General features: G+C 40.8%; 1 protein-coding gene across 2 annotated transcripts in view; it reads left to right on the top strand.

The window, feature by feature from the left end:
* Positions 1–25,898, top strand: part of LOC132177405 (sodium/hydrogen exchanger 8) — a 91,468-nt gene that overhangs the window by 18,055 nt on the left and 47,515 nt on the right. Inside the window, exons 7-11 of one of the 2 annotated variants that reach the window (XM_059589699.1) lie at positions 7,244–7,345; positions 7,411–7,528; positions 12,316–12,368; positions 12,446–12,511; positions 15,980–16,024. In XM_059589699.1, the coding sequence (XP_059445682.1) occupies positions 7,244–7,345; positions 7,411–7,528; positions 12,316–12,368; positions 12,446–12,511; positions 15,980–16,024 (384 nt within the window). The remainder of the gene's footprint in view (positions 1–7,243; positions 7,346–7,410; positions 7,529–12,315; positions 12,369–12,445; positions 12,512–15,979; positions 16,025–25,898) is intronic. The other variant, XM_059589700.1, reaches the window with a different exon arrangement.

Below are 25,898 nucleotides of genomic sequence, written 5' to 3'. Positions count from 1 at the left end.
GCTTTTGTGCATTGAAACCTTTCCCTTGATTGTGTGTCCTTCCCTTTTTCTTCTTCTTTGTTTTTCTTTCACTTTACCTTCTTAGTCTGGTCACTGGTCAATAAGTGAGGTTTGTGACCAGACATCTATTCATTGGAAGAAAATGGTGCCATCATCATTGTACAGGTTGGAATGACTGACGCCATCAACCTCCTTGTGGTTGCCATTGTCGTGAGTCACCGATATAGTCAATGGTGGTTTCAATTGATCCGGCACTAGATGAGGAATGTTAGAAGTATTGACATTTTCAGAGAAGTTTGTGTTGTGTGTGGAAGATAGTCGTGTACGGCGATTCCTTGGTTGTTGGAGACCCAATTAGTGGCTTAGTCATGTGATTGATCAAATTTGATGTTTTTTGTTGTTGTTTGGCTTTATTGGCATTCTGGTTGTGGTTGCTGGTGAGCCTTGTTGTCACTGGTGAAGTTTGGACGATGTTTTTGAAGCAGAAAGGTTCTGATTGGTTGCGAGCACATCTTATCCCTGTCAAGGATAATGATAACCCCTGGCTGGTTTAGTATCCTATCCCATTTTTGTTTTATCTTTTTGTGGGCCACAAACCAAACTTTAGCCCAAAGGCCCATGTTTGTTAGGTTCTCAGCCCAAGCTTACAGCCCAAAGAAGATATACAACTCACAATGCCACAGCCCACAACCCAAATATGCCCAAACTGTTCCTAACCAAGCCCACCACTACCAAGCCCACTCCAACCATCCAACCCAAAACACCCCTAAGCCAAACCATCTCAACCCTTCTTAGGTCAGAGTACTCGGACCCGACTTCATACCTAAATCCGGATTTGACTTCCATGCGTGATTTCCGCCGAAACCTCACAGTTCTTCACCCTTTTATTACTTGATCTGGTGATTTCCAGTGGATTACCAGCTAGATCTGTCGGTGGTTCTCAGTGGTTTTTTGGCAATCCTTTTTCTAGTGTTTTCCAGCCGATTATTGCTGGTTTTAGTGGTCTTTGGTGGTTTTTCGGTGATCGTCAGTGGTTCTTGGCTGCTTCTACCATCTTTGGTCGTCATTGATGGTCGGTTCTAGAGTAGGACAATCCTGTATGCTATTGGGTTGATCCTTTCGACCACGTTAAATGGCCCAACATAAGGGGTGCTTAGCTTTTGCCTTCTTGCCGATTCTCTTCGCACCTTACTTTCAAAAACACCTTGTCCTTGGCTTCAAATGCCATCTCTTGATAGTGCTTATCCGCATGGCTATTTCATGTAGACCAGAGTGCATAGGATTTCATGAAGAAGATTGGAGCAGATGTGAGTGCGGAGGGTCTTCAGGGGACAATGCCAGCCAGGGGCGTTAAGACAAGATCACAAGCTTGCGTGGACAAATTGTTAAAATAGTCACAAAAGCCTCCGTTCGATAACCTGTTCGAACGTGCTAGCGAACGGAGCACCCAGGGAAGTCACAATAGTAATTCCCGAGACGTCTGTTCACTATGTTGTTCGAATATGCTAGCAAATGAGACATTCCAGAGATGTCCTTTTGCTAGACGTTCGAACGTGCTAGCGAACTAGACATTCTAGGAAGTGGTCCGAAAGTTAGCAAAGCGGGAGTTTATCAATGAGATGTTAGCCTCTAAGGTTATATTTGTGCTATTGGGTAAAGAGAGTAATGCCACAGGAGTGGTGCCGGAAGGAGTTTCTAGAGGAGTTTGCCAATGTTCTTTGCAGAGTTACCAGAGGAGCTGCCACCCTTACGAGACATTCAACATCAAATTGACATGGTACCGGGGTCCAACCTCCCAATTGACCACATTATCGCATAAGCCCTAAGGAGCACGAAGAGTTGAGGCGACAAGTGGAAGAGTTGTTGGCTAAGGGCCATACATGAGAGAGCCTGAGCCCTTGTGTGGTTCCCGCTTTACTTACGCCCAAGAAAGGTGGTATGTGGAGGATGTGCGTGGATAGCCGAGCAATCAACAAGATCACAGTGAGATACAAATTTTCTATTCCACATTTGGATGAGTTGTTGGATCAGCTGAGTGGGGCAACGGTATTCATAAAGCTTGACTCGAAAATTGGGTACCATCAGATTCGGGTTTGCCCAAGTGACGAGTGGAAGACGGCGTTCGAGATGCGTGAGGGGTTGTATGAGTGGTTGGTGATGCCATGTTGGTTGTCTAATGCCCTCAACACATTCATGCTAGTGATGAATCAGATTTTTCGCCCTTTCATTGGAACGACTACTAATGCAGGGTTGTACATGCCCCTTCCTATTCCAAAGGGTACAGGGACTTCGTGTTGGGCTTGCCAAAGACTCAAAAGGGTAATGATTCCATCTTTGTGGTAGTTGACCGATTTTCTAAGATGGTTCATTTTATTGCTTGCAAGAAGACCTTTGATGCCGTGAATGTGGCGCAATTGTATTTTCAAGAGGTCTATCGACTCTATGGTTTACCATTGTCCATAGTTTTTGATCGGGACACATGGTTTCTTAGTCGCTTTTGGCAATGTTTGTGGAAGTTGTCCCATATGAGGCTTGATTTTAGTAGTGCCTATCATTCGCAAACTGATGGGCAAACAGAGGTAGACAATCGCTCAATGGGGGCTTTACTTCGGAGTTTACTATGGGAGCAACTTAAGTCATGGGATCAGAAGTTATATCAACCTGAGTTTATCTTCAATCGGTCAACAAATCGAAGTACCGGACTTAGTCCATTCACCATTGTCTATGGACACAATCCTCGTGCGTCGTTGGATTTGGCACCTATTCCTGATTTGAAGAAGGTCCATGCGAGGGTCGAGGATTTGATTGCTCAAATACAAGAGGTACATATGATGACCATCTAGAACTTGCAAGAGTCAACGGCGAAGTATAAGGCATATGCAGCTAAGAAGCGGTATGCTCTAGAGTTCGATGAGGGAGACTTTGTGTGGGCTGTCTTGACCAAGCATAGGTTTCCCATCGGTGAGTGTAATAAGTTGGCTGCTCGCAAAATTGGACCAGTGGAGATTCTTGAGAAGATTAGTCTGAACACCTATCGGCTGAAGTTTCCAATCCACATTAAGACGTTTGATGTCTTTAATGTCAAGCATCTCGTTCCATTCACTGGCGTCTCTTCCGATGACGATGCGAATTCAAGGGCGAATTCTGTCCAACCTGGGGAGGATGATGCAGACCAGAGTGCATGGGAGTTCATGAAGAAGATCGGAGTAGATGTGAGTGTGTGGAGGGTCTTTAGGGGACAGTGCGAGCCAGCGGCGTCCGGACAAGATTACAAGCTCCTAGAATGTAGCTTTGTTATATTTTATCTGTTTTTCAATAAGAAAGCTTAGAGTTTGAGTTTCTTCTATATTTTGTCCTCAAATCCTAGATAGACTCTTGTGGTTTGAGAAGAATTCCTTAGATCCTTGATAGACTCAAGGTTTTTAAGAAGAATTGTTTCTTTCTTGTTGTTTATCCTTGTGACCCACGACGTCACGCTGCATCACTCTTCAGCTAGCTTTGAGCGGTCATCATTCTATGTTTGGTCCCAATGGGGCTGTTTGGCATTGGATACTGCCCTGAAACTGTAGCAAGATCTGATTGATGTAGGAAAAAAGTAAGAATGTTTTGTATAAAAAAGTGAAAAAATTTTGTTTTGTAGTGATTTTTTTATTTGAATAGTAGTAAAAAGTGATTGATGTTATGTAAAAAGTAAGAATTTTGGGAGTTAATTTTGAGATGAATATTATTAGGCCTATTTTTTGGCCTTTGGCAAATAGCCCCAATAGTTGTCTCTCACCTACCTAATCCCAGTACAAGGGCGAGTGACACTTGTGCCCGTACAACGCCTCATACGGTGTCATACTAATGGTTGCTTGAAAGCTACTATCGTAGGCGAACTCAATCAAGGGTAGGTATTGGATCCAACTTCTCTTGAAGTCAAGCATGTACATCCGTAACATGTCCAATACTTAGGTGGTCCTTTCCGACAGACCATTATTCTTTGGGTGATAGGCCGTACTAACTTTAACACTGAAAAACCATAGTTTGAAAACAACCTTCCATTTTGACTTCATCAACCTAACGTCATACTATCCTAATAAAACGAAAGGAACACTTCTTACATCATCAAAATCATCACCATAACAAAATATGTCCAAACTTCATACTTTATCAAATTATCATAAAACCCTAATTTCAAAAATTCATTGTTTCATGCTCTCCATTTCGAACTCCTCATTCTCTACCTTAGCAACCTAACAATCACAACACTACTCCAAAACAACACTACACAATGTTAAACCCTGCAATCTTTAAATTAAATGACTCATGATATTAAAAAGTAGGGTTTACCTTTGGATTTGTCTTCCCAAAGCCTTGCACCACTTCAATCATCAATTTCTCCTTCTTCTCTTCCCTCTACCTCACTCTGTTTCTAAGCTTCTCTGGACGATCAAAAGAAAAACCAAGTTTTTCTCTCCATTTTTCAGGATTAAATAGGCTCAGGAAGATGGTGGGGATTAAGCACGGTTGATCAAACCTTACTTTCGATCGACTAATGGGTGCATTTAATGCTTCGCCGCTTACACATGTGTGAGTTGATCCCAAGAATTGTTTTCCACCGACCATTTTTAGATGTTGCCACGTCAAGATGCTGTTCTCTCAGTCAATTGAGTTCTCCTCTCAGCTGATCGATATCTCCAACTTCAATCTCGACCATCAATTTTCTTGCACAAAATCCCCTATGACCAGTGGCATAATTATCTCGGTCGATCTAGACTTGTATAGAAACTTTTAAAACTTCAAGTTCCGGCTGCGATTCTCCCAGTTGTTACACCCTACCTTTTGGTAAACAAATGATTGGCTGCAAATGGGTCTATGCTGTGAAATTTAACCCTGATGGGTCTGTGGAAAGCTTAAAAGCCCCATCGGGTGCTAAAGGCTATGCTTAGACTTATGGGATTGATTATGATGAGACATTCTCTCTTGTTCATAAAATCTCTTTTGTTTGCGTCTTATTGTCTCTAGCTGTTAATTTGGACTGGCCCTTATTTATGCTGGACATAAAGAATACATTCCTCCATGGTGATTTGCTTAAGTTTTTTTGGAGCAACAATGTGCGTTTGTTGCTCAAGGGGAATATTAGAATGGTGTATGCAAATTGAAGAAAACATTTTATGGTCTAAAACAATCACTGAGGGTATGGTTTGGCAAATTTTCGGAGGTTGTAATGGAGTTTGGTGTTCATTGTTTTCAGACAAATCATTCAATATTTCATTTACATACTGATAAGATATATTCTACTTGTGGTTTATAAGGACGATATTGTGGTTACTGGGAATGATTATAGAGACATTCATAGCTTAAAAACAGTTTTTTGCAGCAGCAATTTCATACTAAGATTTGGGCAAACTTTGGTATTTTCTGGGCATTGAAGTAGCTAGATCTTGGATCGGCATCAACCTATCTCAAAGGAAGTATGTACTGGATTTACTCAATGAGACATGACTTTTGGGTGTTCGTCTTGTTGATGTTTCTATGAACCCAAATAAGAAAATCTTGAAGGATGAGGGAGAGTTATTTGAAGATCTTGGTAGATACTGCATACTAGTTGGAAAGTTGAACTATCTTACCATCATGAAACCAGATATCTCATATGCAATTAGTATTTGAGCCTATTTTTGGGAGCACCTAGAATCCCACAATAGGATGTTGTCATTCGCATTTTTGATATTTGAAGAAAAGCCCCTGGTCTCAGTAATACTGTATAGAAAAAATGGACATATCAGGGTGAAAGGTTTTACTGATGGACATTGAGCAAGATCCCCCCTAGATAGAATATCCACCGAAAGGTATTGTATATTCTTTGTTTGAAATTTTGTCACATAGAAAAGTAAGAAACAAATTGTGGTTTCTGATCATGTCAGAGGCTAAGTATAGAGCAATGGCTCATACTGATAGCGAACTAACATGGTTACAACATTTTCTTTAGGAGATTGGTTTTTTAGATCCTATTTCTATTCCTTTGTTTTGTGATAATCAACCTGCTGTGCTCATTGCTTCTAGTACTGTGTTCCTTGCAAGAACCAACCATATTGAGGTTGACTGTCATCTGGGACAAGATACTAAGTGGAGACGTATCTATACCATTTTTGAAGCCTGACGGTCAACTTGCTAATTTTTTTTGTAAAGTCCTTATGTCATAGCCAAATAGAATTTATATTTTCCAGTTGGACTTATGTAACTTATATGCTCCAACTTGAGGGGGAGTGTTAGGATAATTTGCTATGTACATATTCTAAAAGGGGTGTGATGTGTCCCTATCCTAGAAACATGGTGAGGTGTCCCTAGTGAGCTGTCCTAGTATGGGCTGTGTATTGTCCAGAACATTGTAAAAGCTTCTATATATAGAAAGGAATGTCTAAGAGAGGGCCTAAGAGAGGGCAAGAACTACAAAGCTCATTTTTCAAATATTCTATGTAAAAATTTATATAGCTCTAAGCTCAGATCCACATAGTAAACACTAGTGTGGTACTTAACACTTGCCCAGGCAATGACTTCATAATTCATTAACCTAATGTGAGACTTACACATATCCATACAACGCCTTAACAAATATGGGTCGTTTTTATGCTACAGTACCCTAGTGCAACAGGATTACAAGATTGGCTATGGTATAATTTCTTACCATCTGGAGTAGCACTGCATCTGCGCTATACCTTAAAGGACTACTCACCACTGGAGCTCCCTAAAATTATTTATATAGTTCAGTTTCACCATAAACATCCAATCTGGGACTTAGCACACATCCAGCATTTTTATGATTCACTTACTCAATGTAAGACTTAACCCATATTTATATAACACCTTCACAATCCTGAGTATCACGTTGATGACGATGGCATTGATGATTATTTATTGTTATAATGATTATCATTATCAGTAGTATTTATGATAATCCATGCCAAGGATTTGGATCAATGAACTTGGATGTAAGGGTGGATGTATGTGAGATCTACTTCAGGTGTGTATTAGGTCAATCTGGGTTATATAAAAGATTCCTAGCAGCCTTAATAGTGACTGATCATTTTGGGATACTGTGCAAATGTGGTTACGTCCATCGATCATGACACTCATAATTATGATTATCATTGATCTCAATATGATTATTATTTTTGGATTTTGGCTACTGAGAATCACTTTGATTAATAAATGTCTTTTACATATTTGGCCTCCTTTGAATTTGCTTACTTATCTATTCCAGGACAGCGATTGTGGTTTATCAGTTATTCTATCAAATGGTCCTTGGAAAGAGCTTTAACTGGGCTGCAATAATCAAATTTCTGACGCAAGTCTCACTTGGGGCGTACGTGTCAATTTTGTTGCCGTGCTGACAAAATTATTCTGGTTATGACCCTTTTCCTGGTTCAGTGTAGGAATTGGTCTTGCTTTTGGAATAATATCTGTTTTGTGGCTTGGGTGTATTTTCAATGACACAGTGATAGAAATCTCACTGACACTTGCTGTGAGCTACGTTGCTTACTTCACTGTACGTTTCTTTCCGAGCCTAGACACCTTTTCTATGTTCATATGCATTTGTTAGATTCAAATCTCTGACTTATTTGTTTTACATGTTAATTAATATATTTGAGAAATCTGCCAAATCATGCATTATTCCAATCTGTCTGTTAGTTTGTGCTTGATATAAATGGTGGCCCACTTCCTTTTTTTTTTTCCGATAAATAACTCATTTCATTGATAAGCGCAGAGGGCCATAACCCTAATACTTAAGATGTATACGAAGAGATTCCCCCTTAAATGCTAAAAGAAGAACAAAAATCCACAAATTCAGAAAAAGTTAGAAAAAAGAGAAATATTATACGCCCTTGTCCAACTAAAAAGTGATTTGACAAAGATGTTCTTGAGCTCTTCCTTGGTTCTCTCAAGATCTTCAAAACATCCTCCATTCCGCTCTTTCCATATGCTCCACATTAAGCACAATGGGGCTATTGTCAATGGTGGCCCACTTCTTAATAACCTAAGCTTTGGAGTTGATGGTTCTCTCACTCTCATAGAATGATAAATGCTTCAGATGGTTCTTTTATCAAATTTCCTTGACAAAGAAGGTTGGTCGATTACCTCTCTGCACTGTTGCGAAACTTAAGATTCCATGTTCTTTTCAGTTCAATTGTTTCCCATATCTGGTTGACATGGTATGTAGTGAAATCTATAAATTGTCTGCAAAAAGCACACAAGAATTGGCACTTCACATGGTTTCTTAATTAAATGTCAAATGCAAAGGAAGGTTGTTAAGAAGGCTTGGAGTCTTGAATCTAGAGTAATTTAGCTAAAATCAACATGGTTGATTCTCAAATTGATTGTTTTCCAAGTTGCTGATAATTTATATACGTTTATACCGTGTTACTAGCAGTAATTATTGCATAAACATATTACTAGCGGTAATTATTGCATGAAACCTATGATTGGAATTTTAATGGTTTGTTTCCTTTTGATAGCATTTAAAGGATTCCTAAATTTACATCACAAATGTTACTGTAATCATCATCGCTGTCATCCGAACTGTTCCTGAACATCAGAGCAGTTGATGAATCTAGTTTAGTTTTACAATAAACAAATATTTTAATCTGTGATTTTTATGTCTTTCCTTTATGGTTCGGTCCTGGTTCTGTCTGGTTATGGAGTTGTGTCTCTTGCCCTTTCACATAAATCAGAAATAGCTTCAAGCTGTTTCATTTTGTTTGGGTGACACATTATGAAGTTATGACTTTTCAACAACTGAATGGTGGAATTGACTTGCAATTTGCATAAGTTAAAACTGGTATTAGTAATTTAATGTTCAAGAATGTCTCTCTCTCTCTCTCTCTCTCTCTTTTCGGCGCGTGGTAGCGCACTCTGACACTTTTATTCTGTTTGTTTCTTCTTTTGTGTCGGCGATAGGCTAGTTTTCCTTCCGGTCATTTTTGTTATGGTTTTTTTAAGATGGCTCTTTATTGAAGCTAAGTTGTTTGAGTTTGTGGTTGAGGTAGTCGTCTTAGTCCTTTGGATATTTCAAAGAAGCAGGGGTGTCGTACACTAAGTTTTTTTTTTTTTTTTTTTTTTTGGGAAAGATTAGTGTCTTGGTTGCTGGCTACCATGGAAGCTTTGTGTCATGTGGAGGGGCTGAAGGAGTTCATGAAGTCGACTAGGGTTGGTAATAAAGCCTTCCTTGCCCAGTGTTGTTCTAAGAGTTATGGATGTTTCTTAGATCCTACGGAATACATAGGTGGTGGTCGGAGAGGTTGTATTTTGATTCCGGAAGGTAGAGAAGGAATGGGCTGGAGTGGCTTGGCCCTCTAGAGCAAAGTGTTGTCAAACGAAAAGATTTATGGTGGTTCTCATTTGACAAAAAAGGGTGGCAACCCATTGATGGTAGCATTGAAAGAGATTCAAGGTGGTTCTCATTTGACAAAAATGGGTGGTAACCCATTGATGATGGCATTGAAAGCACCGGCTGAGGCTGTCACTAAATGGACTTGCACAAAGGCACTAGTAGGGTCGGGGTAGACTCTTGCAAATTGCAATCTCCATAAAGCAAAAGGGCACTTTTGGTAATCTTGATGCATTAAATTTGATGGCATGGGGTGCTTGTGGTAGGGGAGTGAGCATCTAGAATTTGCCCAGAGCATCTGCAAAATCCAGCTGGTGCAGATTGATTACAGGATGCGAGGGGTGACTTGGGTGAAAACCTGGATGTTCGCGCCTTTGAGAACCTGCTAGTTTTTCTAAAAGTTGTAGTGGACTATTTAATTGTCAATTTAAATTTGGGTCAGAGTCTTCTTAACCTTGAATGTAGTGTTGGCCCAAAGATGGATGTTGTAGATGAGCTAGAGCACAAACTAGCTGAGTGGGCCCATTCTATTCGTATGCAACTTTAAGTTCCAGCGTTGTCGGCCTAGTCCAATAGGGTGATAGGTAAAGGTGTAGAGGCCTACTTTGTTTTAACTGGTCATGGGCGAAACTCATTTTTCAGCCTAGATGAAAACCTATGCTCATATGGAGAGGAGAGTGCAAAAAAGCGTTGGGGGCATCCTCTTCAGCCTCCAGTGTGGGTGTGAGCTCGAGTGTCCTTTCAGCTCAACTATTGTCATGACAGTAGGTCAGCCGGAACTCCCCGAAGACTTTGCCACTCTATGTGGTGGAGATCAGAAAGGGAGTCTTAATGCCTTGAGGGGCATTTTAACATAATGTCTTGCTTGCGGTCATCCATCAATGTCATCTCTTGATTCCCAGCCACCACTATTGCTCGAGGCGTCCTTCTCTAGTGAGAGTCTCCATGCTCAACGACTTCGTTTCTAAGGGAGACTCGTTTGTAACCTCGTCTGTCAACAAGGTTGAGCCATTGCAGCCTCTTCCTCAACACTAAAAGCTTGGAGGTCGCCGGCGTTGAGGCAGTGTTGGCTATTTCAGGTTTTAGGCTTCTCGATATTGTTTCCACTATTGATATTTCCAAGCTTGGAAAGTTCGCTTTTGGCATGATATTTGGTGTGATGATCGACCGTTGAAGCATGCTTTCCCTTCCTTGTTTGGTATTGCGAGGTATAAGGACGCGTGGGTGGAGGATAATTTTAGTTGGAGGAATGGGAGGATTGAGTGGAATGTCCTTTTTGTGCGCGCTGCCCAAGATTGGGAATTGGATGGGGTCTCATCTTTCTTTGAATTGCTGTACTCTTGTAAGGTTCTTCAAAGCATCTCGGATTCCTTTCCTTCCAAAGGCACCATAAAAGACAAAGGAGAGCCATCTTCCACACCACGGCACTACGGGATCTACCGCCCAACCACCAATTAGCAAACATCTCCTTGATGCTTCTAGGCATAACCCAACATATGTTGAAACGAGAGAAGATAACATCCCACAACTTGCGCGCAGCCCCACAATGAAGAAAGAGACGATCCACATACTCCCCATCCGATTCATACATACAACATCGATTAATCACAACAATACCTCTCTTTCGTACATTATCCAAGGTGAGAGATTTCCTAGGGCGGCCGACCAAGCAAAAAACGCCACTCTCGATGGAGCCTTAGTGCACCAAATACTTTTCCAAGGGAAATGGTTGGACTCTTTAAAGACGAGCATCCTATAAAAAGAGCGAACCTCAAACTTCCCTTTTCTTGATGGGATTCACCACATCCGGTCCTCCCCTTCCCCACGTATCGAAAATGAATACAAGAGCGAGAAAAGAGAGGCTAAGACCATCTCCTCCCAATCATGAATTCTACGAGTAAAGGTAACATTCCAGTGAACCATACCATTTAAACCCTCCCGGATATCCGCAATGGACGCATCCTTATTGCTAGCAATATTGAAAAGACCAAGAAAAGCATCTTTGATAGACATCTCGCCACACCAAATATCCTCCCAAAATTTGACTTTCACCCCCAAACCAGGATCAAATCTAAAGTGGCACTGAAACGACCTCCAACCCCTACAAATGTGTTTCCATAACCCCACCCCATGCGTTCCACGAGGAACTTTAGAGCGTGAACCACACCAATACACCCCATACTTTGCCACCAATATACTTCTCCATCATGCTTCTTCCTCATTTTCAAATCTCCATAACCATTTCCTCAAAAGAGCTTGATTAAAAAGACGTAAACTCTGAATCCCTAGGCCAACCTCAGAAATCGGAGAACAAACCTCGTGCCAACTGACCAAGTGGAACTTAGGCTTGTCGTTGAACCCCCCCATAAAAAATTCTGTTGAATTTTCTCAATGTGATTCGCCACAGAAGCAGGGACGGGGAAAAGAGACAGAAAATAGGTGGGAAGATTGGATAAGGTGCTCTTGATGAGAGTGAGCCTCGCCCCCTTGGACAAATACGAGCTCTTCCAAGGGGCCAACCTTTTAGCAATCGTCTCCAACATGTTATCCCAGATAGCCAAAAACTTGAACGAAGCCCCTAGCGGAAGACCCAGATACTTCAAAGGCAAAGAACTAGTGCCACAGCCCAGAATACCAGCCCACAATTTTATCTTTTTCTTGATTGGTGTTTCTATTTATACTATATGTATACTTGGGTTGTGTTCCTTTGAATGTCATTAATACGATTATTTATCACAAAAATCATAATAGATTTTTGGAAATGTGACAAAATTTTCAATTTAGATAAATCTCTTAGTCTATTCTTTTTTCTTGAGTTCATATGTTGATCTAGAAATTTTTTAAGATTGTAACTACAAATTCTTATGTTACTAATTTAGAATTATTTCAAGAGATTCACTTCCATCTGTTGCGTGTGAAAAACCTGATGGGCATTTTTGGTTTCATAGGCTCAAGAGGGGTTTGATGTTTCTGGTGTTTTGACGGTGATGACTCTAGGAATGTAAGTTGAATCGACTCAGAAAGTTTCATTGCCACTTGTAGAATTTATATCTGTTCATATTACAATTCACTCGACAGGTTTTACGCTGCAGTTGCAAGGACTTCTTTCAAGGGCGATGGTCAACAGAGCTTGCATCATTTTTGGTATGTCTTATGGTCGTTATATGTTTTATTAAAGTTGTGTCTGATTTGTCTTCGATGGTTGAAGTGTTGAGGAAAGTATTATGTAACGTATACATGTTAATGTACATGTTATGAGAAAAACAGGAAGAGAAACGAAAGGGAATAATCAAATTGTAGTCAGGGACCGGAAACTATACAATCAACTATCTACTTTAGAATGGTTGGTGAGTTTGGTTTTATTGCGGTAGACATTTCTTGGGGTGCAGCAAAATATTGAGAAGTTAAATTTATATGTCTAAGTTATAGAAACCTGACATATATGGTGTTTTGAGGAGACATATGAAGTGGAGAAAGAGAAAATTTTGTTTATACTTCTAAACTATAGAAACCCGACGTATGCTGTTGATGAGACATGCGAAGTGAAGAAAGAGAACAGCAAATAAAATGGGTGATCTTGAAAGGATTAATGTATATGGTATCTTAAACCTTACTAGCACGAAAGTTTTATGTTTTGGAGTAACTGAGTAATACGAAGAAACCTCTAAAAGAAAAGGTAAAACTAAGAAAACTCCTGTGTCATCTAGAACTATTGGTATTTTTTTTTTTTTTTCTCTATTTTTTGGTTTCAATCAGAAATAAATGGTTCACCATACAAGGATAAAACAAGAAAGGTACACATGGAGGTAGATAACTCTGTTCACTGGTCATAAGGTTCAGGTCACATACGTTGTTGTTAGTGTAATTGTCCCCTAATACCTTGATAATTTTTGTACTAACAGTATTAAGTAGTAGTTAGGACAAAGTTTCTCATCCTTTTCACCACATAATCAGATTAAAGTGGTATTGACATCATAACCAAAGAGAGGCCAATGATAGAACAGGGAGCTTGATAATTATGGTAGAATTGTCTGGTATCTAACTGTTTAAAATTGGTCCAGCTGATGAAAGACATAGATTTTCTCTACAGTTATCATACTACTAATGCTTCGTTTGTTTCAACGTAAAATGTTTTCCGTCGGAAAATGCTTTCAGCAGAATACATTCTTTTGAAAAATAATTTCTTGAAAAACATTTTACGGTGTTTGGCGCGTACGGAAAATCACAATATATATATATATATATATATATATATATATATATATATATATATTCTCATCCAATCCTATTAAACTCTAAATTATGAAAGTGGACCTGACCGGGACCCATCTGACACCCCGTCGGGACTTGCCCGCGACCCTGCCGGGACCCAACCAAGTCTTGGTCGGGTCTCGGGTAGGTGCCGGTCGGGTCCTAGTCGGGTCCCAGTCGAGTCCCGGACAGGGTCTCAGACAGGTCTGGGGCGGGTCTTGGCGCGGTCCTGGCGAGGTCCTTGTGGGGTCCTGGCGAGGTCCTTGTGGGGTCCTGGCAGGGTCTTGGATAGGTTTCGGGCGGGTCCCGCAGGGTCTCGGATAGGTCTCGGGCGAGTTCTGGTCGGGAATGAGGCAGGTTTTGGTTAGGTCCTGGGCGGGTCTCGGGTACGTCCCGGGCTAGTCCCGGCCACTTTTCGGTTGGGTCTATCGATTTGAGAATGAGATGCTCAAACTCGGAAAATAGTTTACAGTTTTTAAAAATTGAAACTATTTTCCAAAAATTAAAGAAGAATTTTCGGTCAAACAGAAAATATTTTCCGATTATTTTACATTGCACCAAACACTAGACAATAGAAAAACCATTTGTCATAAAATCATTTTACGCCAAAACAAACAGAGCCTATGTCTTTATTAATGGTACTAAATTTGTTGAAAAGCATCACATCTGATGCTGTGTTTAGTTTGGTCTAGCCTTGGATATTGACCAACCAACTTGATATCATGGCTAGAGATATTCAACCTCCTAAACCATATTCTGCACATACCACTCTCTACCAGTTTCTCCCATCCGAAGACTTTTTATTTTTGTGGATATTTTCCTATTAAAGAGTCATTGAGCAACCTTAACCTGCTTTTTGCCCAACCACCCTCCTGTAAGGGACAACTGATATCTTTTCACCATACAACTCTTTGAAATTTCTTTGGGCTCTAAGGAACTGAGGATGAATTGCGAAAAGAGATATTGCATAGACTCGCATTGTGCTTCAAAATTACTGTAAACCGCTCGCCTATATAGAGATACTACCTATTTTAAATTAGCAATTATCTCAAAAGCTTAAGACGTTAGGATTAGTAAATTTAATAATTTATTTTCACATTTTTTCTCACGTGTGGGTTCAAACTCCCCTGCAACATGTGAGGTCCAAAATGTGGAATATTTTAATTGAAATGTGAGCTAAATTATGAAGCTAAGGTTTGAATTCAGAAACTTTGTTCTGATACCAAGTTGAAAAAAAAAAAAAAAAGAAAGAAGAAAAGAAAGAGAAGAAAGAAATGAAGTAAGGAAAAATTGTATTCTTCCTTGATGATGAGCCATATGGCATCTACATGCGAATTCTGTTCTGATACCAAGTTGAAAAAAAGAAAAAAGAATAGAAAGGAAAGAAATAGAAGAGAAGAAAGAAACGAAGGAAGCAAAACTTGTATTCTTCCTTGATGATGAGCCATACGGCATCTACATGCTTAAATAGAATGGGAAAAGCAGCTTAACATGGAAATAGATTAGATTGTAGATTGCAATCATAATGGAAATATCATCGGAAATTAAAATCAAGAATAATATCTGCCAATTAATTGTTTCCCAACAGCCTGTTCTTCGTAGTTACCCTTGTTGCACATATTTGCACAATACATACCTGAAAGTTTCTCCAAGGATAAGCCTAGAGGAAGACCAATTAACATATGCCAATGCAACATCCTGATATTGTGTTCAACTTGGCTGCATCATGACCTTCTATAACAGGAACTAGCCACTCTTCCCAAGATCAATTCTCAACCCTAAGGTTGTTTCAAAACCTAACAGCATACCCCTTGAATAATGTAGTTGCTTTACGTCAGCTACACAAAAGTAATTGTGTCCTTGGTGAATAACAGATGAGAGATTAATAAATGATTTTCCTGGTGAACTCCTGAAAGCATTCCGTCATCCACCATCTAAGGAATCATCGAGTTCAGTGTCTTTGTTACTAGTATGAATAAAAGAAGAGATGAAGGATCTCCTTGTCTAAGTAGAATTAGAAGAAGTGCATGCTTGTCTTTCAACTGATCTGGTCCTTGAACTATTGCCTTACGTGCCCATCTTTAAGTAACTTATAAGGTTTCTTCTTCTTCTTTTTCTTTGTCATTTTTTGTTTTTTCTTTCTTTCAATAAACAGTGAAAGTTATTTTCTATTGGTATAAATTGTAAAAGTTACTTTAAAGTTCAAGACCTCAAATAAAGGATATGCCCAAATTGAATTTGAAAATGATAGCCATAGCACCATGGCCAGAAAGCATGTATCTTGATATGAATACATACTGTTTAAATTTGATTGAACTTGCATAATCTTCACCTTGACTATGTTCTTGATTGCTTTTTCAGGGAAATGGTTGCTTATATTGCCAATACGTTAATTTTCATATTGAGGTAAGTACTTCATCAACAACTCTTTAATATTTGTTTTATTAATTTTTTTTTATTCTGATGTTTGGTGGTTGGTAAGTGGAAATGAGATATATGCAGCATTCTGGTTGAGCAGATGTTGACGATGTCTCTTTTTATGGCACGCATGTGTATATACATATGCACTGCATTTGGTATAAGCAATTCAGTTACAAGTGCTTGTATCTCATTCTGCACTTTGTAGATATAATAAAAGAAACTTCTAAATGACTTTCAGCTAGATAGAAAGAGATTTATTTCTTTTTGTTTTTTGGAAAGTTAAATTGCTTCTCGATAAGATTTCTCATATCTAAAACTAGGGGTGTGTGCATGTATTTATGCATAGTCTGTGTCATTGCATATGCACTGCCTGCAGATATAAGCAATTTTGTTACATATGCTAGTATTTCATGTTACAATTGCTAGCTTAGTCACATCAGAGATTGTTCATACTTCCGAATGAACCGAAAGTTCCCCATCAGTTGCATATTATTCTGCATGTTGATTCATAGGAAATTTTGGGCTACTATAGAAATTTTTAATGTTTCCCGTAGGTGTTTTAAATTACTAAAACTCTTACTTTGATAGCTTGTCTATATAGGGAACAGTATTTGATGTAGTTTTGTTCTTTAAAACATAACATAGGCCTTCAAGATATCTAATTTTTTGAGTGATGGTGTTTGGAAGCTTGGTGACCATTCCTATTAAAATAGAGCAGTGGCTGTAATTCTCGGCAGTTAATTTGAACCTAGACTTGTTGGTTCTGGTGATCTGTTAGTCTAAGAATGAAGAACTGCAAAACCAGAGTAAAAATAACAATAAAAATGAAATCACCGTTAGAGCCAAGAAATCAAGTTGACATGATTGTGTTGTTCTGGATAACTAGAGTGAACGTAGCCCATTGAGAGTCCCCACAACTGGTTTAAGTCTATTGCACAGGTTGGATTTGAAGAAGTGAGATATTATAAGCATGATATTTATAAATCCGAACCACCGAATACCAGGTTTCTAACCTCCAAACCATCTAATATCATCGGAGTACAAATTATTGACCAATGCGCTAAATGAAACTTAAACTCATCGCTAATCTACCTGATAAAAAATCCCTCTGAACTTTTTCAATCCTATGCGCTACGCTCACTAGAATAGGGAAAAGAGACAAATAATAAGTAGGCAATACTTATAAAAAAAAAAAAAAAAAAGAATAATAATAAGTAGGCAAATTGGGAAGAGTGATTTCTATCAAAGTCAATCTACCTCCGTTAGACAAATAGAGCCTCTTCCAACCAGCCAAACGATGTTCCATTTTCTCTCATCCGCATCAATGGAAAGGAACGAAACACCATCTAATTTTTGTCTCCAAACTAAACTATCTAGAATACAACTGATTGTAGAATTGCATTATATGCCCCCTTATTTCTGTATATTCAGAAGACCTAGACCGATAATAACTAAAGAACCCACATAATTATTTATTTGATGTGAATTTGCCACCTGGTGGAAGAATTTAGTGTCTTTATCTCCCCCTCTCAATCAAATGGCCCTTGGCTCCTGCCTCAAACTCACTTCTTCAAGAAGGAAAACTCTCTCCAATTACCTAGAAATATCTTCATTCCTCAACCTTTCATCTTCAATTAAAGGTCTTCCCTTTGCACCAACATCCAGCTCACAGATGTCATCCAAAAGATCCTTCTTTTCCTTCCCTACATTACAAAAAACCTCCTCATTCCAATTTTTCATATCCAATTTCAAGGCTTTCAACTGACACGCCAGCACATACCTAGGAGATTCTTGAAAATTGTATGACATCCCCCATGTTTTCACCTGCTCCAAAAAGCCCTATGATTTCAGGCACATTTTCAAACTTAAAATACCTACTACCCCTACCCGACACAGCTCAATCCAATATCAAAGAAAAATGATGTTATATAATTTTAGGGTTGTCTCCTCTGAGAGGCATTTGGAAATTGTTTTTCCCATTCCGGAGTAGAAGAAACGTATCAATTCTGGACCATGACCGAAAGTCATAATTATTAGACTATGTAAAATTCTCACCTACAAGAGGGATGTCCATGAGGCCCTAATTAAAAATGAATTCCGAAAAGTCCAACATAGTTTGTGACTGTCTGGAATCGTCTAATCTTCCACACAAATAACGAACAACATTAAAATTACCCCCAATATTCCATGGCAACTCCCACCAACTCATAAGGCCAACCAACTCATCCCAAAGACATTTCTTGTCAACATCATCATTTGGATCATACATCTCTTCAAACGCCCATTCAAAATTATCAATAACGTTTCTAAAATAACCCTAAGGGGTTGGTTCAGTGGTTGGACAGTTTGGGACTTTGAGTATGTTCTTCAAGGTCTAAGGTTCAAAATCCACCGAGTGCAAAGTGCTTATTGGGGCTTTCAAACTGGGGTTCATCCCTTAAATTAACCGAGGTGCACTTGCGGGAAACTCCTTGCCTAGAGCCTGTGCACCCTCGGGATTAGTTGGAGCGAAGCTCTGGATGCTCGGTGCCAAATTAAACAAAAAAAAAAAAAAACCACTTCTAAAAGAACATGCTACTGAAACATTTCCCACAAAATCCTCAATTTTCTCCACCACCCGCCTATCCCACATTCACAAAATCCCTCATGATGCCCTTCTTGACCCCAAGAATGTCCAATCCAAATGTGAACAACCCCATAAACAACAATTTACTCTAATTTTGTCTCCTGTAAACAAACAATATATGCCTTCCAATCTTTGAGAAGATCTTTAATCATCAACCTTTTATCCCTCTCATTTAGCTCTCTCGCATTGCATGATACACTCTTAGGTATCATAAGGAACAATTAGAACCCTTCCTCTTTCCTTTCCCTCTACTAGAGCGACCTTCCTATATGTCATAATTAACTGGACAAGCCAATCTATTTAATTCAAGGTTGCCTCTGTTCGCTTACGCACTAGTTGAGCCATTCTGATGTCGACTTGCTTCGTTCACAAAAAACAGAGCCAACATTAGTTCCTCACATGATATCCCTACTACAAGACATTAATTTTTCATCTTCGCAACAACCTAGTCTGAAGACACCGAATGAGGCACTCCTTGTTCTTCAGCCACAGCAAGCAAATGGATTACTAATGTCTCACTTCCCTTAGCCGATAAGTCACCACTACGAAAGAAGGATCATTCACTTCCCTACACGAGGAAAACAAACCGTTATCCATCTCATCTCCATGCAAATAATTTGCTTGCAATAAATAATATTTTGCTTTAAAAAAAAAAAAATTAAATTTACATACCTTCGCTTCTGCTGAGAAATAAATCTTGGACGTTCTTCCATGTATGCTTCTTCAGAAAGATCGGTATGAAGAAAAGCATTCCCGCATCTAGTTCTTACAACGGTCAATGAAATTCTGCAGGCATAGACAAATAACTACTTTGACAAAAGAAATTTTGGCAACTAACAATAATGTCTCGGCATAGTCTACACCATAAATTCGTGCAATAAAAGATTAGCAAAATGCTAGGCTTACAAACACATTTTACAAAAAAACTTTTACAAACTGATGTGGCACAACATGATTGGGTTTCTCAAAATTTAAATTTATCTCATATCCAATCATGTTGAACCATATCAGTTTGTAAAAGTTTTTTTTGTAAAATGTGTTTGTAAGTATAGCATTCCTCATAAGATTATAACACTAGTAAAGCTTTCTATATGTTTTTTTTTTATAAGTAAATATGATATAAAAGAGTGCAGAGGGGCGCAATCCACATACACGGGAAGTATAAAAGAGAGCGCCTAAGAGGAAGAAAAATGAAAAAGAAAATCAGAGAAGCTAATCCCTATAGGAGCTAGCTAAGCAGCCGTCCAGGAATACAAAGTAAAGAAGAAAAAATGAGTCAATTCCTCTATAGTCCTAGTGGAGTTCTCAAAGCATCTAGCATTCCTTTCATTCCAAATACACCACATAAGACACAAAGGGATCATCTTCCACACTACCGCGCTTCGAGAACTTCCTCCCGACCACCAACAATCGAACAAGCCCCTCACCTTGCAAGGCATGACCCAAAACAGCCCAAACCGATCAAAAATAGTATGCCAAAGAACACTTGCAATCTCGCAATGGAGAAGAAGATGATCAACCGACTCTCCATTCTTCTTGCACATACAACACCATTCCACTACCACTATGTTCCTCTTCCGCAGGGTGTCGTGAGTCAAAATTTTGCCTAAGGCCGCGGTCCACCCGAAGAAAGCCACTCGCAATGGCACCTTAGTATGCCAAATGCTCTTCCAAGGAAACACTTCATGGTCACATTTGGACAATGCCTTGAAGAGAGACTGAACCTCGAAATTGCCTTTCTTAGACGAAGACCATCGAATACAATCCATAGAGCCTATGGATATCTTGTACGAGTACAACCGGTCAAAGAAAGAAGAAATCAAATCCATCTCCCAATCCTGTACTGACCGCACAAAAATGACATTCCATTCGACAACTCCATTCTTCCAAATAAAGCTATCCTTCACCCAAGCGTCTTTGTGTCTGGCTATGCTGTACAAAGACGGGAAAGCATGTTTCAAGGAGGAGTCCCCACACCAAATATCATGCCAAAAAGGCACTTTCGAACCCACCCCCACCTCATAACGAATACCTTTGGCAAAAAAATTCCAACCTTGCCGAATGTGCTTCCATAAGCCCACACCATGGGAACCCGAAACCTCCTTAGTGCACCAACCACCCTCCTGATCTTCATATTTAGCTTTGATAACCTTATACCATAGAGCCTCACTCTCATTAGCATATCTCCAAAGCCATTTACCTAGAAGAGCTTGATTAAACTGATGGAACTTACGAATGCCAAGCCCACCGTACCGAAGGGGACGACAGACTTGATTCCAATTTACAAGATGTAGCTTATGCTCGTCTCCCATCCCTCCCCATAAGAAGTCTCTTTGTACTTTCTCAAGTCTTTTAGCTACACTCATAGGAATCGGAAATAGTGACAAAAAGTAAGTCGGAAGATTAGAGAGCGTACTCTTAATGAGAGTTAAACGACCTCCTTTAGAGAGATACATTCTCTTCCAACCTGCCATCTGACGCTCCATTTTTTCGATCACATCATTCCACATAACCTTATCCTTATGCCCCGCCCCAAGAGGGAGACCCGAATACTTCATCGGCAAATCAGCAACACTACACCCAAGGATATTAGCTAAAACCCCTATGTTCTCCACCTCACCAATAGCCACAATTTTAGATTTACCAAGATTCACTCTCAAACCCGACACAGCTTCAAAACATAAAAAAATGAGACCCACATACTGGATTTGCTCAATAGAATCTTCACAAAAGATCAAAGTGTCATCAGCAAATAAAGAGTGAGAGACCACTAACTCCGATAACACCCTATTTCCCACCGAGAAACCAGTCCACGCCCTCCACCTCTCACCAAACCCACACCTATGCAGCAAATACAACTCAAAGTCCCAATTCACATGATCGTAGGCCTTCTCCAAGTCTAATTTGCAAAGAACACCTGGCACCCCTGACTTCATGCGACTATCCACACTTTCATTTGCAATAAGGACAGAATCTAGGATTTGGCGACCCCCAATAAAAGCATTTTGAGAGTATGATATGATCTTACCCAACACAGTTCTCATCCTGATTGCAAGAACCTTAGAAACAATTTTGTACACCCCTCCCACCAAACTAATGGGCTGAAAGTCCTTCATCTCCACCGCATCTGCCTTTTTTGGGATCAAGGAAATAAAAGTTGCATTCAAGCTCTTCACCAACTGTCGTCTACGATGGAACTCGGCAAAAACCGCCATGACATCATGTTTGATAACACCCCAGCAGGCTTGAAAAAAAGCCATGGAAAAGCCATCCGGACCCGGGGCCTTATCACCATCCATGCCTTTAACCACCTCCCAAACTTCCTTTTCCTCAAAATCTCTTTCCAACCACCTATTATCCTCCTCGTCTATGGACAAAAAAGGCTGGTTGTCCATTCTAGGTCGCCACGTGCTTTGTTCCGAGTATAAGGTTTGATAATAACTCACAATGTGAGCTTTTACCTCAGCTGGATCATCGGATAGAACACCATTAATACGCAACTCTTCCACACGATTGAACCTGCAGTGAGAGTTTGCCATCTTGTGAAAGAAACGAGTATTGCGGTCCCCCTCCTTGAGCCACAAAGTTCTCGATTTTTGACGCCAGTGGATTTCTTCACAAAGCAAGGTGTTCTCCAATTCTTTCACCATATCCGCCTTTCGGACCTTTTCCTCCTGGGCTAACCCTCTTGCCTCTGCCAAATCATCCAACTCCTGAATACCTCCCAACAACTCCTTTTTCTTTCTCCCAATGTCCCCAAACACCTCCTCATTCCACTTTTTCAAATCCAATTTGAGAGATTTCAATTTCTTAGCAAGCACAAAACTAGGTAAGCCCTCAAATGTATAAGATCCCCACCAAGAACTAACCTTATCAACAAAACCTTCAGCTTTAAGCCACATATTTTGAAATTTAAAGCTCTTATTACCTCCACAAGGGGCCCCACAATCCAATAATAAAGGGAAGTGATAGGATATCAAGCGCTGAAGTCTTCTTTGTGACACTGCAGGGTAGTGATCTTCCCAATCCGAGGAAATCAAGAAGCGGTCAATTCTAGACCAGCTCTCATTTTCTTGATTATTAGACCACGTAAATTGACCTCCCATCAAGGGCATGTCCACCAAATTGTTCTCTGAGATGAAATCCGAGAAATCCATCATGCCAGTGGAATAGTAAGAAACACTGGAGCGCTCACTAGGGAACCGAACGATATTAAAATCCCCTGCAAGGCACCAAGGAACCTCCCACACATTCATCAAACCAGCCAACTCTTCCCAAAGTGCCCTTCTCTCCCCATCCTCATTCGGACCATATACCCCCCCGAAAGCCCACTCCCAGTTATCCTCCACATTTTGAAAAGAGCAAGCCAAGGAAAAATGCCCCACACACTCCTCCTTACACTCCACCACCCTCCTATCCCACATCAATAACATCCCCCTCGACAAGCCATTCGACCCTTTAAACTTCCATCCCACATGTTGGCCTCCCCAAAGACTATGAACCACCTCTTGGGAAATAACCTCCATCTTTGTCTCAATCAAACACACTACATCTACTTTCCACTCTTTCAATAAACCCCTAATACGCAACATTTTTTTGAGGGCATTCAACCCTCTCACATTCCATGCTACTATGTTAAGCTTCATGATCCACCAACGTGCCCCTCTCACAATCCTTGAGCTCCTTTAATCCTGTTGGGGCTGGAACATAGGCAGAGATGCCTCCCAAATCAGCATCACCCTGAATCCTAGAAGCTTCAATAGAGTTGAACAGCAACTCCAACTCCCCTTTCTTCCCTTCATCTGTAATACCAATTTTAGGGCAGAATTTGAGGCAATTATTAACTACCCAACTGGAAGACATCAATCCTGGCCCTAAATCCTCCAACCCAACAGAATCTAAGATACTTTCCTCTTCCAAACTAGAGCTAGTCCCGAAAGGCTCCATAGCCGGCATACACTCCACTCCTTTTATTCCCTCAAGAAACTGCGGACTCGTACTACTTGCCTCCCCCCGACAGAATTCCTGTGAACAGCTCCCCTCTACCATCCTTTTATTCTGACTAGAGGGTATCACCACCAGGAACTGATCAGTACCCTCACCCGTACCTGCCCCCCCATCTCTTGTCTCCACAAAACACATCGGCAGGCTCTGGGTATTTTCCGGCCGGAATTGCGTCTCCGGCACCCTCTGGGCTGAAACCAGCTTCGACCCCAGTCTCCCTTTCCCCTGCCCACACGTCGCAATACATTCCCCAGCTTCTCCGGCACCCTCTGGACAAATTCCGGTCTCCACCGAACATATCGGCGAGCTCTGGGCATTTTCCGGCAAAACTTGCGTCTGCGGCACCCTTTGGGTTGATTCCGGCCTCGACCCCAAAACTCCTTTCCCCTGCCCAGAAGCCGCAATCGTGCCTACCGACACATCATCCCATGTTTTCAGCCCAAAATGCCTTCTCCTATAAGTCAACAAACCCTTTCCCTTTTCGGTAGACTGAACCTTCGCTGGAAAGGTGAAGACTCTGTTGCTTGAGTTCTCACCGACCATAAACCCATCGCCATCCCGAGCAGAAGTGCCGACAAACTCTGTGAGTATACCCCTTTCCGCTGATCTAGCCCTTCCACCCACAGGTAGAAACTTCTCGGCCAGCAACGACGAGTTCTCCGGTTGTACCACGTGAGGTCTGAGCTCCAACGATTTATTCTCAGCCTCCTCCCTGAGTGCCACCTCAGCTGAGAGACATAAATTCGGTCCAACTCTACTGAAGCAGCCCACGCCTGAGCCCAGCAGTCCTTTGGGCTTAAAAACTACTCTTTTTTTCACCTTCATCTTGCTGTTGGGTTTGAGCTCAGCCCACACTTTCCCTTTTCTTTCCAAACTGAACTTTGTTGGCCTACATCTTTCTTATCTCCCTGCCCAAGCCCATTGCCCTCCAACTGCTTGAATACTCTATCAAGTTTAAGCAATCCCACGTCACATTCTCGTTTCAGACAACTCAAAGTCTCCCTAACGTTGAGGAGCTCGAGATGTACAGCAGAGTAGGTCTGCCCAGCATGGTTCACCACTCCCTCCCGTCCCTTCAAGTGCCCAGAAACTGACGTCGACACCTTCTGCCCTGCCGGCAAAGAATTGCGACTGGTCGGAGCTCCTATCGGCGCTCCCATGCATCCTCCATTCTTCACGCTGTGCCTACCAAACCTTACCGGACATGTATCAGACCTCGCCGGCAAGGGCAGCTTCGTCGGACCCACCCCAGAAACACCAAAGGCCGACGTCGAACCTTGGGTCTTCGACAGAAACACCCCTTTGCTGCCATAAACTTGAGCTTGCTGTTTCCTGTGCTCAGAGTCGTCTTTCTGCCTCCTAGTCACTTTGTTCTTCGGTTCTTGGAAAGAATTGCAGCAATCCTTGGTTGACTTTAATGACATTTTCAGTGTTTCCGCATAGCTCCTTCTTTCCTTCACCTCCTTATCTCTCTTGTCTTCCCTTAACACTCGTTGCTCACTTACACCTCGAGAGTCACAGAGAGACGAGTTTGCCACTTGCATTTCCTCGACGAAACGATCCCACCCAAACCCACGACGTCCTTCAGGGATGATGATTGAGCCGCACCTCCTTCTTCCATCAAATTCCTCCACTGTCAGAAAACATCCATGCCTTTTTGAACATTTCTGAGCTATTATTCTAGGATACCCAGCTCTAGACTGATCCCAAAAAACTTCTGAATTGTCCACAGCCACCAGCGCCTCTCCTATTCTCACCATCCACGCTAATTCGTCCTTTTTCATGAAAATGGACCTCTTGAATCTTTTACTCTTCTCTAAAATCCTTACCCCAGCTGCCCCCACCTTAATCAAAACCTCAAACTCCTTGGACTCCACTGACCACCTCCTCGAACCAGCCATGATACAGCCTAACACTAGCACAAACCAGCTCTCACGCGCCCCTCACGCACCGACACAGGCGAGAGAGAGAAGAGAGAGAAGAGAGGACCAGTTTAAAATTTCATGGAAGCCATCAAAACATTAAGAGACTTGAATATCATATCTCTCAACTTGAATATCATAAAAAATGATGCGTTTACCTTGAAAAGTGTTAAATATCCATCGCGTACCAAAAGCTAGTAAAGCTTTCTATATGTTAAATCACTACTTGTCCCAAAAGCTTAAACTGATAAGAAGAGGTAAAATCCTTCGCCGGAAGGTTTCCAATCAACCTTCATGGGAGCTTCCT

The sequence above is a fragment of the Corylus avellana genome, chromosome ca4 (genome assembly GCF_901000735.1).
Source record: "Corylus avellana chromosome ca4, CavTom2PMs-1.0".
In the NCBI taxonomy this organism is placed as follows: domain Eukaryota; kingdom Viridiplantae; phylum Streptophyta; class Magnoliopsida; order Fagales; family Betulaceae; genus Corylus; species Corylus avellana.
The sequence above is the reverse complement of the archived record's forward strand: the minus strand, read 5'-3'. Positions and strand labels throughout refer to the sequence as shown.